At 49.3% G+C, this 20,285-nt stretch overlaps 2 protein-coding genes across 7 annotated transcripts in view; one reads left to right on the top strand and one right to left on the bottom strand.

The window, feature by feature from the left end:
- The window catches only part of LOC149327683 (V-type proton ATPase 116 kDa subunit a 1-like), a 633,463-nt gene that overhangs the window by 579,615 nt on the left and 33,563 nt on the right, over positions 1-20,285 (top strand). The gene's annotated exons all lie outside the window — the stretch shown is intronic.
- Positions 7,740-11,128, bottom strand: LOC149327690 (uncharacterized). The gene is made up of 2 exons (XM_089563419.1): positions 10,916-11,128; positions 7,740-10,090 (listed from the first exon to the last, which is right to left on the bottom strand). Exons 1-2 carry the CDS (start codon positions 10,935-10,937, stop codon positions 7,815-7,817), a joined length of 2,298 nt encoding a protein of 765 aa, XP_089419545.1. The 5' UTR covers positions 10,938-11,128; the 3' UTR covers positions 7,740-7,814.

The following is a 20,285-nucleotide window of genomic DNA, read 5'->3' on the forward strand; positions in this document are numbered from 1 at the left end:
CCAAAAATCTAGACATACCTGGATTGTACTGACTGCATCCAACTTCAGTGAAATATTGGTTGAAGGCATTTGCAAGGGACGGCCCAGCGATTTCCTTGCCATGCATAACTAGGCTCGCGAGGTCCTGATGTTGGTTATTTCGATTTAGCAGAATATTTAGGCGTCTCCACTTTTCTTTCGGGCGGTCTGAGAGATGCGCATTAAACAAGTTATTATAGTAGGCAGTCCTAGATGATTTAATTTCGCTGTTTAAGCGGTTCCTTAGCGACTTATAAGTGGCTAACACTGCGGGGGCTCTACTTTTTATGAAAGTCGCGAAGAGCTTGTGTTTCTTTTTTACCAGTCGTACCAAGCGAGCAGTCATCCATGGCTTTCGTGCTTTTTTTGAAGGTTTTATCTCAACGATAGGGAAACACTCATTATAAATTGGGAGAAAGAGCCGAAGGAGCTCACTGTATGATTCATCGGGTGTTGTGTGCTGGAAAACAGGATTCCAGTTCACAAGTGAAATACTGTTCCTGAAATGGTCAAGGCGGCATCACTGCTCTTTCTGCCACGCGTTATTTGGCAGGGTCTGGTCAAGCCTCCAGAGGGACTGCCTGCACCCGCAGCACTGCATGCATACCACTATGATGTCGAAATAAGTCTGATTAGGTTTTATTCTGGCTGCTTTCCTTATAGTCGGAAAAGTCGAGTTACGGAACACCCGCGGTGGCCAGGCCATCCACCCGGCATTCGGGAGGCGTTTCTGTGCCCCTTCGGCCTCCGCTCTTCACTATTGGGGCCAACCCACACCCGGTGGCAAAATCTGCTAATGCTGCTTATGCCCATGGAAAGAAGGATCCGCGAGTAGGTATCCTCAGATTGCTGCAACGTGGTCACAGCGCGAAGACGACATCACCGATGGGAGAACAGGACACACGCAGCGCTATAAACCAACTATGAGTACATTTTTGGAATCGGACGAGAGAAACGCATCTGTGCGCAAAATTTCCCGGGATTCTAGCCACAAATAAAAAGAGGTCACTTTTAAGACCCTCGTCCCCCTTATCTCGTGCCTGAGATTGGAGACAGAGAGACGACAGCACTTCCCAGAGATATATGCATTCAAAATACCAATGGACCCTTCTTTACTTTTAGGTGATGCCTGCGTGGATTTTAAGTGTTTAACCCACGTGGGCTTTTCACAAGAGATCTCTCAGCCCCTCCTCACTGCTAAGGACAAGGCTGAGCTCAGCCGCAGCTGCCTCGCCCTTCTCGAGGGACTCTGGTTGAGACTGCCTGGCTTTTATGTGTGTAGAAACGTGGAGGCTAACAAAGAGGGTTCAGCTTAAGTTAACTCTTTCGTTACCACGGGAAAGGACCATTTTTTATATTTCTCAGACAAATCTTTTTTAGAAAAGGTGTGATAGATAAAAGTATATAAAATGCATAATAATGATTGAGATAGAATGCACTTTATAATGAAATTTATTTGAACACATGTTCTGCTTGAAATGCTGTGAAAAAAAAATCAGTAAACACGACAAAAAATGAAAAAGAAATAAATTTTTGTGTTTATATGGCAATAACTTTCAAAACACTTGTACTAAAAAAATTCTAGAAATTACAAAAGAATTAAAATTCTTTCTAAAACATGGCATTAAAGTTTTGAAATTATAACTAGCATAGTTTTCGAGCTAGAATTTTTTCTTTATGCCTCTTGAAAAGGCTCATTTGAGAGTGCCCTTGATATGATTTTTGCAGTCCAACAACAAAAATTGGAAGTGTAATGTTATGTGCCAAACGAAAGCTTGGTAAGCGTGGTTTAAAAAATAGAAATCGAAACATTTAATTTACAAAAAAAATTGAAAAAAATATAAAACACAACAAAGTATAGGTGCGATTTGCGATATATAGTATGCGGTAAGTTATGGGGTTTAAATTGGGGGAGATGAACACGTATTCCCCGTTTAAGCGCGGCTGACTCAGTTCAAAACCGCGCGGACCCCACCCCGTGGTCGCGAGCGCTACCGAGCGCTCGCCGACCACGGCGGGCCGTGCTGAGCGGGAACAAAGGAACGACACACTGGCTGACACAAACAAGGCATTTATTGGTATAACAACAATAACGCCAGCTAGCAACAAAATACACTGAGGAATCGAGGATGTCCGACTCACCAGCACGGTTACGAGCGAATGTTCGCCCACGGTAGGGCAGAGGGAATATCTCCGAGGCCGGACGGGAGGAGCTGAGGGGAACACGTTTCCACGCGAGGTCGCCGCCGGCGAAGAGCGAAGCGGCTCGCGCAACGTCCGCGAGCTATCCCGGTGCCGAGCAGAAGGCAGAAGAGACCGAGCCTTCTGCCGCGCGCGAGCGGCAAAACACGCCATCCGTGGCGCTGCTGTCGCTGAGACGCGAGCGCCCTCCCCTGTTAGTTAAAAGTAACCCCACTAAAGGGAGTGCGCTGCGGGGAAGCTAACCACAGGGAACTAGTGAGTTGAGGGAAAGCGAACGCAGGGGACGAAGGCGTCCCCTCAAAGTATAGCTGCGCTGTACCTGCAGAATCGAAATCGGACTTTACAACATCTTCGTCCGAGTCACTGCTGCTCGGAGCATCTTGAAAATCAGCTGCAGAGGCTGTAGAATCACGTGTAGCGGGACTCTTCCGAGCGCGCGAAGCGCCCGACCTCGACGCGACGACATCCTCACCGCGTGTTATGTCGCAATAAGCCCATGCTCCAAGGGCACTTCAAAAATGCATGACTGGCGGAGAAATAACGAACTAGGCCGAAATGGAACTAACCGTCTGAACAACAAACCAGATGCGCCCGCACAAGAGGACGGGAAAAAGAAAGCGAAACTATCAGGCCAACGTTCCGGGATCGGTTTGCGCAGTTACAGCGTATGAACCAAAATCCGACAATGCAACATCGTTACCAAAGTCTCTGCTACTCGTAGCATAGATAATAATTGTAGTCGAGGTAGTAGAATTGCACGCAGCAAGGTTTTTCCAAGCGCGTGCCGTATGCGCGCCAGGCGCCATGCACTATTGCGACTCTCGTAGCATGGTCGGGTCGAAGAGGGGATGAGGGAGGTCGGAGGCGAGGTTTAAGACGGGGAAAGACAAGGAGAAGAACTTTATACAAGGGAATTTACATATATACAAACAGCAACTGAGAAAACTCTCAGAAAGTCTCGCAAACAAGGAGCAAAGCTACATGACGATGAGCTCAGATGGTCAGGAGCTACTCGGCCGTCCAAGGCGCCGAGTTTTATATCCTTCCTTGTCCCTGGGCTCCCTAGATGGGGGCGGGCTTGTCGGGAAAGGAGGGTCCTGAAAGTTCACTGTGGCACCCACACACACACACACACTCAATAGGGAACACGTCCCCGTCACGTGTTGGGAGAGAAGGATGCACTCTGCGTCGCGCAGATTCTGGAATGCTCTCGAACAGCATTCCTGCGCCTTTCATGTGGTCTCACGTGCTCGGGGTAGGGGAAACGGTCGTTGACCACTTCTCCCTGGAAGACGGTTGCTGCTGTCAACTTGATGTGCCCCTTGGAATGTCTAGTACTGTGGAACGTGGCAGCTAACTTCTTTCTGTACTGCAGAGCTGGCTGGCCAGATGCGGGGTGGATGACCGACGCCGCTTCCGTGGCTAATTCAGGCGTTTACCCCGCATGCCTTTCGCGACTCATCGGCATTCCGCTGCTACCACGCCGATTTTTTTCTCACGAAGGAGGCGAAACGTAACAGACTGCCCCGCCGGGAGAAGGAGATCCCGATGGACAGGGGACTGCATCCGCTGTCTGGAGGGATGTCGCTCGAGGCTGCTTTTAAGCGGAGTCGGTCATCTCTCGTTGCTTCTTGAGCCCAGCGCACCTCGAAGGCTTCCTTCGCACGTTCAGGTTCACAAAGGGCACTGCAATGTGACTTCAAAATTACCGGTTCCCTGCTAGCGTTAGAACTACGCCGAAAACCCAACCGGTCAGTCAGCAAGCACGACACAATCCACACTAAGCAATGCCAGGCTCCTTCTCTCCCATTCAGTCATTTAATCCCTGGGAGTAGTCCAGCAGCACTCAGAAAGCGTCCACAAATCTGCACATTACACGACAAAACCCGTCTCACTTTGAAACAAAAAACAAAACCAATATGTTCAGAATCCTACGTCAGGAAAAAAAACACCAGTAAGCAACAACTTTGATGCTTATTCTTGCGTTAGGGGCCTCGAATTAAGCCATCGGCATTACCTTGGAGACTCCCCTTTTTGTAACGTAGGTCAGTTCGTAATGATCACGACAATTACGAACACGCTTGTTTCCCTTTCATTCTACATGGCAGCATAGTACCCTAACCTTGCATAACCCTGCAAAGATTCACTCAACACCGCAGCCAAAGTCACATTAATTCCCCTAATGTCATAAAAACAAAGCGACTACAGGCGCTTATGCTATTGACCCACAATGGCCCATCTTACTAGCACTTCCGCGTGTCAGCGGACGCTACCACAAGTGCATGGTGCAAAACCCATTGCATCAAAGAAACACTATACCGCTGCTGCGAAAACTAACAAAGAGCATTTCAAAACTATATATGCTCGAAACTTTTTCCTTCTGCAGGAAAAAAAAGAAAAAGCAAACAGCATCGACTCATTCTTAGACTATGCTGCTAACTACCCACTTCGCGACTCGAAGGGGTTGCCCATTCTTCAGCCGCGCCCTGCGCGGTCGCAGACTGACAGTGGCTTTAGCTGCCGACAACCGACAAAAATCGAGGGGCCTAACTGCGCGTTGACACCTGAGAGCTCCACACGCCCTGCAACAACGATTAGTTCCGCACCCCGCCCGCGCGTCTCCAACGTCCGAGCAGCGAGGGGGTGACGGTCGTGTATAAAAGAAATGCCTGCGTGTTCCGTCTCGATTCCGGAAACTCCCTCGTTTCTTTTTTTCACTGGAGCGCGTTCTGCTGCGTTCCCTCGTGAGGTAGCAATGCGTGCTTCTCTCTGGCCCGCTGCAAGTTTTACTCGTTCCGCAACAACTTCTGCAGTGTCTCCACAATCGGGCAGGTGGCTTTCGTTTTGTATTAACTCGCCTAGGCAACCTGGCCTTCGTACGGTGCCTATCGCATCTAGAGTGTCGCGGTGGCAGTTTCCGACGATTACGTTTTTGACCGGCCTTAACCCTTACAATGTTTTGGGCCCGTCCTTCGTCCTTTTTCTGCGGTCTACCCCTTGGCTTGGCTCTCCTTGAGCGCGGCCGCTTTCCAGAAACTGCCCTGACTGTTTTCTCCTGCGCGCCTCCCTTTCCTGCAGTGACCTCACCCTTCGCCTCTGCTCTTCGACGCAGCACCGAGCCGCATTTCTCTCTTGAATTCCAACTATCGGCTCGTGCTTTCGGTGAGGCACTGCGCATCGCAGCATCCAACTGTTCTGACGGCACCTTACTTTCGTCTGAGCATAACTTGCTCTCCTGAGGCTTACTAATCGACCCTGCGACCCTAACTCCCTGGCCTGCAACTTGATCTAAACCACACTCGATGGCTAACGTTGCGATCTGCCCTTTGGTTTCAGCGGTGCACTCGGGTGATTCGCAGTCGCTCTCCTTAAAGCAAAGCGCTGTGTCCAATACTTGGCTACTACTGTTCGCCAGCCGCATCGAAGGAGGGTCTCCCTTGATTCCCTGACTGCTCTGGCCCACAAGCTCACTAGTCTCTTCCTGAGCAGAAGCATCAACCTCACTTGTCAAAGCAGCTTTTGCCCCAGGGCTAGAGACGGTCGCTTCTCCCGTATTAGCGTTGTCTGTGCTCGCTAACGAAGCAGATTGCTCGGCTTTGTCGTTGACGGGATTGCTGCGACTCACAGCTTGCTCTTGAATCCTATTAGACACGGCCTTCACTAAATTCCCGTGAGGACCTTCCTCACGTGACCCAAGGACTACATTTCCCTGATCACTGAGACCTTCGGCGTTTTTCTCCAGGGTACTAACCCCTTTACCGCAGAAATCCGCCTCCATCCCGGAAAGTGCATGCGCTTCTGAGCTCGCAACTACCGCATTGCACCTTTCCTTGTTCCTAGCACTGGTGCCCAAACTCTCCCTTGAGCCCTTGTGGCTTGCGGATTTGCACCTTTCGCTAGTTTTTCGACCGAGATCCTCGGTCCACGCTGCTGAAGTGGCCTGCCTTTCCTGGACCAAACCTGTCCTATACCGCCACTTATGAGCAGCAGCCGTGTCCTCCGGCGACTGAGCTGAGCTCGCAACTCGGTCCCTGACACTCTCGCGAGGTAGCTGACCATAGGCAACCTGCAGTGTAGTTTGCCGCTACATGTGGCGCCGTCTCGCGGCCGAAGAGACAAGCACTGAGTAGGCAGCTCGACGCGCCCAGACCGGCCCCGCTTCCCGAGAAAGGCGCAAACAGCTAGGTTGTAGTAGTAGCAGTAGTGGTTATTGGTACATTTAATATGGAAGGTAAAAGAATGTTTGCGGCCCCGGCATCTGCTATCGCAGCTGGAAGCACCTGAGCTGGGGCAGCGAAATAAAGGATAGCAGGCAGTGTGTAGAAGTGAAAGGAAGGGGGTGAGGGGATAGCAGAAAGGACAGCGGAAGGAGTACACTGTCAATAAATCTATTTACATATCTACATGGTAAATTAGAGCTGTGCACGGGCCGCAAATTTCAGCCCGCGCCCGGCCCGAGCCCTACACTATACTGACGGAGGCCCGGCCCAGCCCGACACTGAAAAAACCTAAGCCCGCCCGGGCCCGGCCCGAGATAAGGCCCGGCCAGGACCCGGCCCGACCAGAAAAACTGAAATTGAACTGACGATGAAACTGAGATAATTTAAGGAAAATCAGTTTATTTCAATGTTTTTAAAATGCTCGGCTCTCATGGTCTAGATGAAAATTAGTGAGTATATGCAAACACGGCGCATGTAGAGAGTTATCACTCCAAGTTATTATGTAAAAACAACAAATCGTCCATTGATGACGGCTTGAGGCAAGTGCGGCGCTCCTGCATAATGAACCCGGCAGCGCTGAAATTTCTCTCGTTGCTTGAACTGGTAGCCGGAATGGCTAACACTTTCTTGGCAAGAAGAGAAAGCTTTGAGTACGTCGCTGCTTTGCTTCTCCAAAACTGTGATAGCTCTAACTCTGAGCAAGGGGTCGACTCTGTGGCCAAGTACTCGCTCGCGAAGCCCGGCCGGCCCGTCGGAGACAAATATACCGTGGCCCGAGCCCGTGCACAACTCTATGGTAAATATAAACATATATACAGGTTGCACGCGCGTGAAGATCTCAGTGATGGAAGCAGCATTTTACTTTTTGGAGCAGATTTCGGAGCAGTAAAAATGCCAGTTTGGAGCAGCCATTGGTGTTTTCGGAGCAGAAAAAATACCAGTTTGGAGCACCCATTGGTGTTTTCGGAGCAGAAAAAATACCAGTTTGGAGCAACCATTGTTGTTTTTGGAGCAGATGGCGAATAAATTACGCCAGTGTACCTCCCGTGTTGAAAGCATCACTGAAGCGACTGACAATTACAGCTATTTATTATGAAACACACTGTACATTTCACACAACAGTCAACACGAATGACAAGAAATGAACAATTAAGAATGTGAATAGTTACAGATGGTGTGATAAAACAAGTTAAATATTTAAAGCACCAGTTCTTGTGGCAGAAACAGATCAAAGCCAAAAAAGGGGAGCAACATGATGTGAACTAGAAGAAACCACAGTCACTAAGGACACTTGCCACAAAAGAAGTAGAAGTTCAGAATCAATCCGAGCCTGAAGTAGTCAGTCACCCAACACATTTCACAATAGTCTGCACGTTACACTCTACGAGCCCGCACTTTTTCTTTTGAAGCTTCAAGCTTGCAGAGAGCACCCGCAAGCCTTTCCTGTCCTTTCTTAAGTAGTTCCTGGCCACTTTCAATGTCATCAAAAGTTTTTGCCTTCATTCCTTTTGCAATCAATGCTTCTGCATTGCAAAGCATCTTTTTTGCTGACTGAATCTCCATTTGCAGGTCCTGCTTTTGACATCCTTTTGTTGAATTTTGGCCATGGTCAAGTTTGCTTCTTTTGGCAGCTGGCTCACACTCAGCAGTCAGTCTTTCTTGGTAGCGTTTATATGACTGTTTCACAGCAGTGAGCATGTCACGTTTGACTGGAATGGTAGAGACGTTCTTGTCATACCTTTTCGCAAATGACTGTATGGCTCGCAATCCATTCACGCTTTCAATAGACAGTTTGCTGCGCTCCTGTAGGATCCGGCGATTTTCACTAAAACCCCTCTCCACATCAGCGTTGCCATGTGAAAGAGAAAGCAGGGCTTTTACAAGCTTTCCTACCAGAGGATATTTAATGCCACCATTTTTGTTCTGTAGGCTGAAGACATGTTGCCATGTGCTGTCAAGTCGTTCACATGAATCAACGCACAGCGCTTCAGATGAAATCAGTGAAAATTCATCCATCAGGGCTGAGACTTCCTTGGGAGCAATCACCTCTGGAACTTGCTGGGCCAAGTTTCGAAATGCCACAGCTGAGCTTTCTTCTTGTGCACTGCTTAGGTCAAGACACCTAAGATCTTTTAACACACCATTGTCAAAGGGCAACCTTGAAAGTAGGTAACCCGCAGACTTCATAAAGAAAGTACGTGCCCCCAGCCTAAACAATTTTTTTTCTTCTGCTGACCAGTTCGTGATGGAGCCCTCTGTGTCCACACCTATCTCAACAACTTCCTTCCAGTTTCCTGGACATTCAACGTCAAGAGATTTCAGCTGTTCCCCTGTCAGGTCACGGTACACATCACTTCGCACGAAACGGCTGAGAACTTTCTTGGTCAGCTGTACCATTTCTTCGTACAGAATGTGGAGTAGAGGTTCAGAGCGCTGGAAAAGTTTCAAGAATCCAACAAAAAGATCTGCGACATTCCTCAGAAAAAGTGCCTTTGGGAAGAGGTCTTTCCTGCTGAGACTCTGTCGGAGGCGCTTGTACATTGTGCCAGAAGAGTGAGCCGTTTGCTTCACGTCTAATAGCATGGACTTAAGTGCCGGATACTGCTCAATAAAGCGCTCAAGGGCAGGACCTAGGGTGAGCCAACGTGAATTTACATGCCGAAGGAAGACACTTTCTGGCAGGCCAAGACACTTTTGGTGTGTTTTGAGCACAGCACTTTGAACAGCAGAGTTTTTCAGGTAGTAGTACACATCTAACAAAGTTGATTCCACTTCACTGCCAAACGCTTCAATTCCTTTTGCAAAACTGTTGTGAACTTTGTGCAAACTACACTCTCCTGTGTCTAGCAGTGCAGGATTTACATCTTCCTTAAGCTTTCTTTTCAAACTCTTCATAACATTTGGGCCATCACTGTAGAAGCTAAACATATTCCTTTGAGGAAGGTCTTGGATGCCTTCCTTCACGTGTGCAAGTAAAACATCTGAGGTTGCACTCCCTAAGTGAAATGAACACAAGTGCTCCACCACAACCTGCTTGCAAACTTCAGAAAAGTACCTAACTACAATGTCCAGCTGTTGGCACCGTTGTTCCGGAAGAGGAGTTTCGTCGATTTGGATGGTGTAGTACACACCCGCCTTGTTAAGTTCATCAACAACTGCTCTCTTAAAATACGGCCCAAGGCCATCCGACACTATATACGAGACTTTTTTTCTGCCACACTGAAATTCTTTTGCAACCTTTGAATCTGGAAACATCAGAGGGAAGAGCGAGGTTGCGATGTCCCCCCATGAATATGGTATCCCAGAAACAGCCACACCAAGAACAAAGTAAGTCTCTGCCAATGTGACACGATCTGCTTCAGATACATCCGGTCTTGCGAGAAGGCATGATGTCAACAGAGCTTGAGCAGCAGCAGGCTTCTTCAAAACTCCCAGCTCATTTCTGTGTTGCTTGCAAGCTTCAACGTGTTGCTTATTAGAAGCATGCCGTTTCACAGCATTTACGCCATGTTGTGAGCAGTTTATAACTTTGTTGCAGATAATGCAAGTGGCCTCCTCCTCTTTTGGTCCTGCTCTGCACCACACAGCAATACAGTCACCATTGCCATCCTCTTCATTTAGCACCTGGGCCTTAAACTTGCTTTTCCGCCCTGAAATAATGAAAAAAAATTTTTTTTTCAGACTACTGGCAATTGACAACTGCTGGCTCGGATTGTAAAATACAAATAGATATACACATATAAGCTTACTTCATGTCAATCCAATACGCGCCAAAGACCTTTAAACTGATGTCTGAATCTGAAGTCACACTGTTTCGGCCGCCTGCTACTAGCGAACTACGCGCTCCGTCAGCGCCTATTTGGCCTCGTTTGAAAGCCCGCGCTTTTATTTTTACTTTCTTTTAAGCAACCGCGAGCAACACGCAACATGAAAAATTGTACAAAAATTATACGCAACGTGCGATTCTATTGCGATTTAAACCAAGTGACCAATGCGGTTGTTTTCGATCGGCTAAAATAAAGGCCCGCGCCTGCCACCTGAAGCGTGCTAACCCTAATGTCGTCGAGTAGTTCTCCGTGCCCACTGGTGCGAAAAAGTCTAGGTCTCTGCGTTATTTCGGTCAGAAACGGAAAATGAGTCAGGGTGCAAAGCGTGCTCGTTATGCTGTTCATGCTGCCAACACCGCGTTGCCACAGTACGCGATGGACAACAACAGCGAAGTACCGAGCCTTCGACGTCGCGCAACAACGTCGTGACTGAGGAAGTTTCCGCGTGCACAGTGCCGACTCCAGCCGCATAACGATAAACACCGCTACCGTGACTGAAAGAACTGGCGAGACGCGCGCCCGGGAAAAGGTGACGCAATTTCAGTCATATCGCCATCTGACTTGCGCCAGGAACTCAAGAACGTTTAAACGCGGTGTCGATCTTACAAAAGGGTACATAAATCACCCTGAAAAATATTCGAAACTTACCTCTGATCGTTGAAAGCGCCATGTACCCGGTAGCGAACCTGAAGGCAGCCCACAAAGAACACGACTACAGTGTTCTAACACTGGAAACACGACGAACAGCTTGCCAACGTGCGCCGTGTAAACATGGAGGCGGGCGCGGCTTGACCCGGCTACGGCCAAGGCTACAACAGGCTTCCCTGGATTTTCAATAATGATGATATTAGACATGTTTTCGGTTTCTGCGTGGCTTGACGCTTGACGTTTTTTTGCCTTCGTTTTCGCAGCGCCGTTTCGGCGCAGATGCGGCGCAATTACTAATAAAAATGCCTGTTTGGCGCAACATGTAGCAGCATTTTTCTTTTGGCGCAGTTTGGCGCAATTGGCGCAGATCTTCTGGAAGATCACAGTACAATCACACGCGCACGACACAAAACACAGAAACAGCTGGAGTGGGGGCGTCCAGCGGTTCATCGTCCGAGGTAGCACACGCGGAGCGTTTGGTCACTGCACGTAACTACCTGGCGGAGAACAGGCGGGACGTCAAGCCCGCCTCTTCGAGGAATGCACAGAGGCTCACCATTGTTCGCTCACGGGTGCGCGCACTGCCCTGCGGCCACAAAAGCGTTGCGAGGGAGTCTGGGAGAATGGCTAGGTTGTGCAGCGTGCGGATTTTCTGGAAGCTTTGCCTCGGCCGAAATTTCAGCGCCGTCCGTTTCCTTCACTGACTGCACATGATTGCTCTCATAAAGGCGACGTCCTTTTTCGAGCTCCGGTCGCCGAAAATACACATCGATGGCATCAATAGGCTTGAATCCGCGATATAAAACCACAGACATCTTCAAATTCGTACTGGGCGCGCACGCCGCAACGAGCGTCCGCCTACCCAGTGTCAAAAAAAACGTATGGTGGCGGCGCTGTAAGCAGCGCGACAGCGGCGCCGCCTGGCTATTGCAGGGAGCCTATTGCCAATTTGGCTCGTGAATTCGACCTCTGCGGATAGTCTGAAGTGCCGGAAAAGCTCACTCTTAGCTATCGCATAGTTGTGGGCATCCTCGTCAGACAACCGCGCTAATACGTTGCTGGCTTCACACGGGAGGACTCCCATCAACACAATTGGCCAATCACCCTGATCCAGCTGTTCCTCCTTGCAAATTTTCTCAAAATTTTCCAGAAAAATACTGAAATTTTCCCCTTTTCTGAACATACTTAACCGAGATCGCGTTCTTATACTTCTGATCGCGTTAAGTTTATGCTTGATTTCCCGCTGTCGCTCCTGCTCCTCTTTCTCTAGTTTTTCCCTACGTTCAAATTCCTCTTTCTCTTGTTCTGCCAATTCACTCTTTGCCATTTCCCTTTCCTCAATGGTCTCAAGGCATTCCGCGAGCTCGTCATCTTCAGCCTCCAACGCAAGAATAGCCTTCAGCAGCTCTGGTTTTCTGAGTTTGTCTGAGACATCCAGACCCAACTCTCTTGCAAGTTCCAGTAACTTCGGTTTGCGTAACGATTTCAGATCCATGGCCGCTCCGAGTGCTGCTTTCTCTACTGCCCCTATTGTCTTGCCGCACTAACCCGGCAGCAACGACAATCCCAATTACCAGCTCTGTTTCTGACACTTAACAAAAGCCTGGCAAAACTTAGTAGAGGAAAGTCCCGCACTCACCAAACCTCGCAGCCAAGAATCCAGCGCAGTCGTTCCGCTGCAGGCAACCAGTCATCACACAGGGCTGTTGCACTGCTCCCGACTCGCCGAACTGCTGCTCAGCAAACCGTTGACCACGTCTCTCCGCTGACGTCCGTTGACTCGATTCCACCGCTGGCAACCAGTTATTGTGACTCTCGTAGCATGGTCGGGTCGAAGAGGGGATGAGGGAGGTCGGAGGCGAGGTTTAAGACGGGGAAAGACAAGGAGAAGAACTTTATACAAGGGAATTTACATATATACAAACAGCAACTGAGAAAACTCTCAGAAAGTCTCGCAAACAAGGAGCAAAGCTACATGACGATGAGCTCAGATGGTCAGGAGCTACTCGGCCGTCCAAGGCGCCGAGTTTTATATCCTTCCTTGTCCCTGGGCTCCCTAGATGGGGGCGGGCTTGTCGGGAAAGGAGGGTCCTGAAAGTTCACTGTGGCACCCACACACACACACACACTCAATAGGGAACACGTCCCCGTCACGTGTTGGGAGAGAAGGATGCACTCTGCGTCGCGCAGATTCTGGAATGCTCTCGAACAGCATTCCTGCGCCTTTCATGTGGTCGCACGTGCTCGGGCTAGGGGAAACGGTCGTTGACCACTTCTCCCTGGAAGACGGTTGCTGCTGTCAACTTGATGTGCCCCTTGGAATGTCTAGTACTGTGGAACGTGGCAGCTAACTTCTTTCTGTACTGCAGAGCTGGCTGGCCAGATGCGGGGTGGATGACCGACGCCGCTTCCGTGGCTAATTCAGGCGTTTACCCCGCATGCCTTTTGCGACTCATCGGCATTCCGCTGCTACCACGCCGATTTTTTTCTCACGAAGGAGGCGAAACGTAACAGCACGGAGCGGCCTCGCCGTACCCTTCGCTTCAAGGGCATTTAAAAAATTCGCGCGTCATGGAAAAATTGCAGTCTACGCAGAAAACAAAACTGCAGTTTCCGAAGAACAAGTTAGATGGCGCCACATCACCGTAACGGCTATAATGAGGAGCTTTGGTTCGCACTAACAGACCGGAACCAGGAATCTGAACGCACAGGCGAGTGTTTTGGATTCTAGTTGCGCAGTTTGAGCTTCGAAACAATACTTGACGATACAGCATCGCCTTCAGGGTCCGTGCTAATCGATACGTCGAAAATATGTGGTGCAAACCCAGCAGAATTGAGTGGAATGGGGTTTTTTCGAGCGAGCGCCATTCCCGATGATGACGGCTTGTTCGGAGCGCCCAACGCCGCACCACCAACTTCAAGCGCGTCTCAGAAATAGCCGCTTTTTGGCAAAAATACAAACTAAACAGGCAATTTAAGTTAAATGTGTGAACAACAACCGAATGACTCAGCAAGTTCGTAGCGGCCGCGGTCGTGCTGGCGTAGCGCTTCGAAGTTTTCGATCACCGGTGATCGAAGCACAGTGGAAAGAAAAATGATAGGTGTAACGTTAAGAGATCGCAAGAGGGTGGAGGGGGTGAGAGAACAAGCGCGGGTAATGACACCCTAGTTGAAATCAAGAGGAAGAAGTGGCCTTGGGCAGGGCATGCAATGCAAAGGCAAGATAACCGCTGGTCCTTGAGGGTACCTGAGTGGATTCCGAGAGAAGGCAAGCGTGGCAGGGGGTGGCAGAAACAGAGGTGGGCGGATGAGATTAAGAAGTTTGCGGGGAGATAGAGTGGCCGCAACTGGCAAAGAATAGGGTTAATTGGAGAGACATGGGAGAGGCCTTTGCCCGGCAGTGGGCGGTGTCAGGCTCATGATGGTGATGGTGAGACGTACATTCAAGCACCAACCAGTCTGGCCGAGATAAAAGCCGCCACACATGATGCATAAAGAATAGATGATTTCTTTTGAACTTGGGACAAAAGGGTTTCGATTATTGGTGAGGCAAGTATTTCAAGAGCCCCCGGTGATCTTCCCGAATTTCGAAGCCCGACCGTTTTGCTGAGTTTTTTAGGAGCGGAAAATAAGACTTTCTTGTTGCTGGCTACCTATTTTCTTTAGTTGATGTGAAAAGCCGTGGAGATACGGAAACACCGCTGTCTTAAATGATGTAACAGCGCAAAAGACGACGGACCAGAAAAAGGAGAACACAGGACGAGCGCTGACTCGCAACTAAAAGTTTTATACTTAAGCCTTCATATATATAGGAGCAAACAGAAATGCATGAAACCAAAAATTCAGAAAAACAGCAGAAAGACGTCGCGCATAACTACGCACCCCCCCCCCCCCCTCTCTCTCAAGTACTATCGAGAAATGCAACCTCCTTATCCCGCCGAAAAACAGTTGATTTGCTTACGTAGTTCTGTTGATCTTTTGCGATATGGTGCGCCTCTACCACTTCTAGGTTTGCCTGATCTTTGTGGTAGTATAACACGTATGTGTACCATGAAACAATGCACTGCACTTTTTGTTTTCATTACTTGCCACCCTAGGCAGTGCTTCACCTGATGAGATTTGTCATCACCATTCCGTAAATTGTTCCAGCCTTCTTATAGGCGCTTGTTCAGGGACCGCCCAGTCTATCCAATATAGGCAACCTGCAGTGTAGTTTGCAGGTACATGTGGCGCCGTCTCGTGGCCGAAGAGACAAGCACTGAGTAGGCAGCTCGGCGCGGCCCGACCGGCTCCGCTTCCCGAGGAAGGCGCAAACAGCGAGTTTGTGCAGCTTTGCGGATTTTCTGGAAGCTTTACCTCGGCCATCCTACGCCATGGATATCGGTCGCACTCGGGAAAAAAACCAACCGGAGATACTGTTGCGTGAAGGACTGTCATACCCGAGAAGGGAACGGAGACGTGAAGCTGTTTCGTTTCCCTGCAAGGCCGTACGGGCCAACCCGACGACTGAAGTGGATCGTCGCAGTGCGTCGTGTCAAGGAAGTTGCACTGGTGTTATAATTCACGTGAAGCTAAGAGGAGAAAAAAAGTATAAATGTGGAGCGGCTGAATGAAGCTATAATATTGAGCGTTCATTATATTCGCCGCTAGTAGTTCTCTTGCTTGGTATCGTCGAATTGCGGTCGCGCTCCCGCGTTGAGAAGCCGTTTTCTGGTTCTGTCAGAACAACGGTCTTCAAATCAGGATTCGTCGCGTTCGAAAGCAGGGCTCTTGGTCGCGGTTTTGTCCTATACTGGTACTCAAGTACGTGCGCTCAACGTTAGCGCGTACGTGTCGAGGTACCATGAACTAAAGGCAGCACGCCTCGCGGGGTGAGTCGCAGGTGATTAATTCAGGTCCCACTCCCGTATGTCGTTCCCTTATGTGTTTGCCCGTCTCGCGCAGATTTCCATGCTTTGCCTAAGGGGTGAGTTGATTTTGCAGTGCTTTGTGTCATACAAATTTGGTTGCATTATATTTTAGTGGTGAAGACTTCTTCAACTGCAGCCCAAATGACAACACAAAAATATGTTCAAAACACTTTGTCCGTGGTGAAAACAGTACCACTGAAACGCATCCCGGTTATCTCCCGACAAGCAAGGTCATACATGAAACTGCCCTAACATTATTAACAACCTGAATTCAGCTGTAAACACCTCGATACCGCGGGAGTCATAAAGAGGCTCACTGTGTGGTTGCTTGGACGTTCAGTCTGGGCTCGATAGATGCAATTCTTTCTGTACACCCACCACTGTTTACTGTGCTTTCGATTACACGCTACGGGAAAAATTCACATAATCACGGGTCCCGTGCATCTAAACTTTGTCCCTTTATGTTTTTCAAAATCTATTTTCCAGATCAGTTACTAATGCAAAGCGGCGAGACGGTTGCTTACACATGCACTGTACATGCACAAGTTGAACGTCGTACACGTGTTTGCCCCGCTGAGACTGACACTTCGCCGAAATTTCAGCGCCGTCCGTTTCCTTCACTGAGTGAACATGGTTGCTCTCGTAAAGGCGACATCCTTTTTAGAGCTCCGGTCGCCGAAAATACACACCGATGGCATCAATAGGCTTGAATCCGCAATATAAAACAACCGACATTTTCAAATTCCTACTGGGCATGCACGCCGCAAAGAACGACCGCCTACCCAGTACCAAAAAAACATATGGTGGCGGCGCTGTAAGCAGCGCGACAGCGGCGCCGCCTGGCTATTGCATGTTGCCTATAGCGGGCTCCGCTGGAAAGGGGACACTATGCACCACACCTGTGCAGCAGCCCACAAACTTATCTACTTGCGGGACGCCACAGCCGATGCTTTTTTTGGCCTCCTTCTTTCTCTGAATGGCAGGCCATATTTGTTTGAGCTAGGCGGGCTCTGAAATGAACACGTCGACATTGTACCTTTTCCTACGTTTTTCCTTACTGCTGTACACGTGCTGTGCATAGTGTTCCCCTTTCCTTTGGAGCACGCTATATTGGCCAGACTGGGTGGTCCCTGAACAAGTGCCTATAGGAACGCTGGAATAATTTATGCAATCGTAATGACCAATCTCATCAAGTGAAGCACTGCCTAGGGAGCCAGTTAATGAAAACGTAAAAGTGCAGTGCATTGTTTCATGGCAAACACACGTGTTATACTACCACAGAGATCAGGCAAACCGAGAAGTGGCAGAGGCGCACCATACCTCAAAAGACCAACAGAACTGCATAAGTTATCAACTGTTTTTCTGTGGGATAAGGAGGTTGCATTTGTCGATAGTGCTTGAGAAATGGGGGTGCACAGTTTTGCGTGGCGTTTTTCTGTTGCTTTTTGGTTTTTATGTTTTTGTTTGCATGTCCTGTGTGCGTGTTCCTATTGTCACGTAGTGGTAACTGCAGTGCGGCGAACAGGAAAACAGCGAGGATATCTTCGAAACGGAACTCTTTATTTGGGCTGACTTGCGCCCGCAAAGAACTGAATCACTCGGCGACGGCGTAGCAACAAACGTGTCGGCGGTCGTCGAACAGAATGACCGCCGCTGTCGGCCGTGCTCTTTTTAAAGATTATAGCGAGCATTCGAGATAAAGCTTAAGAAGTTACTAGAACCTTCTGGCACAGACTAGAATCGGGTCCGTCTGGATGCGATACATCGAGATAATTCTAGGCGCGTCTTGCGTCACAAACGAAGCGATAAAGCGGCGTGCCGGCAGCCTTGAAGCATGAACAAATAAGCACAACAAACAAACGCTACAAAGATTCGCGGCACTATATATTGGAAGGTTTAAGCATAAAAACTGTAGTTGCGAGTCAGCTCTCGTCCTGTGTTCTCGTTTCTCTGGCCCCTAGTCTTTTGAGCTGCTATATAATTAGTCTATAACCGCTAGCCCAACTCAACGTTTTCTGAACCGCTGTCTTTCTTTTGGCTCGAGCATTCGGCGAAAGGTTGTCGTCGCCTGAGCTTGTAATTTTTCGTTTTAGTTCTTCCGCTACAGAAATCAAGGCATGATGAGGGAGCCCAGCTGTAGTCAGTCTTGCTATCCCGTCTTCAAAGCTAGCTTCTACGGAGTGCCCGCAGGATTTATGCGAGGCGTTCTTCCTGCACATGTTTGCTATCGCCCTGTTCACCAATTTTGAATCTCCACAGTGGTATGCTAAAATGTGCATTATATCTAGGTTCGTACTTCGAGCAAATGTGAGAGGCCTTGCAAAAAGCCTGAGGTCAAGGAACCTAATGGATTCATTAACTGGTGGCTCTCAAGTCGGGGGATGCAGGTGCAAACAGAAAGTGTCCGAGGCGCCTGCAGCGTGGGCCAATCCCGAACATCTACGGAGTCGTCGAGGAGCGTAAAGAGTGTGACTACTCTCGAGGCGGGAAGGCTGCTCGTTAAAATTCTGTCGCGTGCAGCCAGGAATATACCTCGAGGAGACCGGCAGAGTCGACGAACCTGTGCGCACGCCTTGCTTCTGGTCGAGCGCGTGTGTCGAAAGACAGTCGGCGCTGCTGCCCGCCAGTGCTCCGCACTGGCGCCAGAGGTTATTGGCGGTTGCGTTAGCAATCGGAGCGCCACATGAAGAAGGGTTTTGAAGAAGAAGAGTGACCGGGTCCATGGAACTAGAAATCAAGTTAACGAGGGTGGAAGTACGGGTGATTTGGTTGTTCACGGTAATGTGGCCACACCGCGAAAACGGCATCATGAAAGGAAGATCAGGACGCACTCAGCGCTGACTATCAACGCATGAGTTTATTGAAGAAAAGGGTCAATATTCTTCAGAAGCATGATCAATGAGTTAGACAGGCCGAGCAGAACGGTGGAGCTAAAAATTAACATGCAGAAAACCAAAGTAATGTTCAACAGCCTAGCATGGGAACAGCAGTTCGCAGTTGGTAGCGAAGTGCTGGAAGTACTAAGAGAATATGTCTACTTAGGGCAGGTAGTGACCGCAGATCCGGATCATGAGAGGGAAATTACTAGAAGAATAAGAACGGGGTGGAGCGCATATGGCAGGTTCTCTGAGATCATGAATAGCAGTTTGCCTAAATCCGTCAAGAGAAAAGTATACAACGGCTGTATCTTACCGGTACTCACCTATGGGGCAGAAACATGGAGGCTAACAAAGAGGGTTCAGCTTAAGTTAAGGACAACGCAGCGAGCTATGGAAAGAAAAATGATAGGTGTAACGTTAAGAGACCGGAAGCGGGTAGAGTGGGTGAGAGAACAAACCCGCTTTTATGACACCCTAGTTGAAATCAAGAGGAATAAGTGGGCTTGGGGAGGGCATGTAATGCGAAGGCAAGACAACCACTGGTCCTTAAGGGTAACGGAGTGGATACCAAGTGAAGGCAAGAGTACCGGGGGCGGCAGAAAGTTAGGTGGGCGGATGAGATTAAGAAATTTGCCGGAATACGGTGGCCGCAACTTGCGAAGGACAGGGTTAATTGGAGAGACATGGGAGAGACCTTTGCCCGGCAGTGGGCGTAGTCAGGCTGATGATGATGAACCCTTCTTCGTGCGTCGCTCTGATTGCTAGCGCAGCTTGCCGGGGACGCACACTCGGATTTTGTATCCGCAAGAGGATTTCGCCCGCACACGTATAACTGGCATGGCTTCCACCCTCAGCTGGCAATGACATCAGGGCTTGCAAGATTCCCCGAGCAAAGTGGCAAGTTCCGTGCACATGATCGTCCAAAAGAAGCATGGAATAACAGGCGCCAATCACCTCTGGCGCCAGTGCGGAGCACTGGCGGGCAGCAGCGCCGACTATCTTTCGACACACGCGCTCGACCAGAAGCAAGGCGTGCGCACAGGTTCGTCGACTCTGCCGGTCTCCTCGAGGTATATTCCTGGCTGCACGCGACAGAATTTTAACGAGCAGCCTTCCCGCCTCGAGAGTAGTCACACTCTTTACGCTCCTCGACGACTCCGTAGATGTTCGGGATTGGCCCACGCTGCTGGCGCCTCGGACACTTTCTGTTTGCACCTGCATCCCCCGACTTGAGAGCCACCAGTTAATGAATCCATTAGGTTCCTTGACCTCAGGCTTTTTGCAAGGCCTCTCACATTTGCTCGAAGTACGAACCTAGATATAATGCACATTTTAGCATACCACTGTGGAGATTCAAAATTGGTGAACAGGGCGATAGCAAACATGTGCAGGAAGAACGCCTCGCATAAATCCTGCGGGCACTCCGTAGAAGCTAGCTTTGAAGACGGGATAGCAAGACTGACTACAGCTGGGCTCCCTCATCATGCCTTGATTTCTGTAGCGGAAGAACTAAAACGAAAAATTACAAGCTCAGGCGACGACAACCTTTCACCGAATGCTCGAGCCAAAAGAAAGACAGCG

Source organism: Amblyomma mixtum, chromosome 10 (genome assembly GCF_055824585.1).
Source record: "Amblyomma mixtum isolate Tamu chromosome 10, ASM5582458v1, whole genome shotgun sequence".
Taxonomy (NCBI): domain Eukaryota; kingdom Metazoa; phylum Arthropoda; class Arachnida; order Ixodida; family Ixodidae; genus Amblyomma; species Amblyomma mixtum.

What these genes read in the sequence shown, in the direction of transcription:
- LOC149327690 (XM_089563419.1), bottom strand. Translation starts at nt 10,937, where the DNA reads ATGGCGCTTTCAACGATCAGAG. An exon ending in GGCGCTTTCAACGATCAGAG is followed by an intron (nt 10,091 to 10,915) that starts GTAAGTTTCGAA and finishes TCATTATTTCAG; the next exon opens with GGCGGAAAAGCAAGTTTAAG.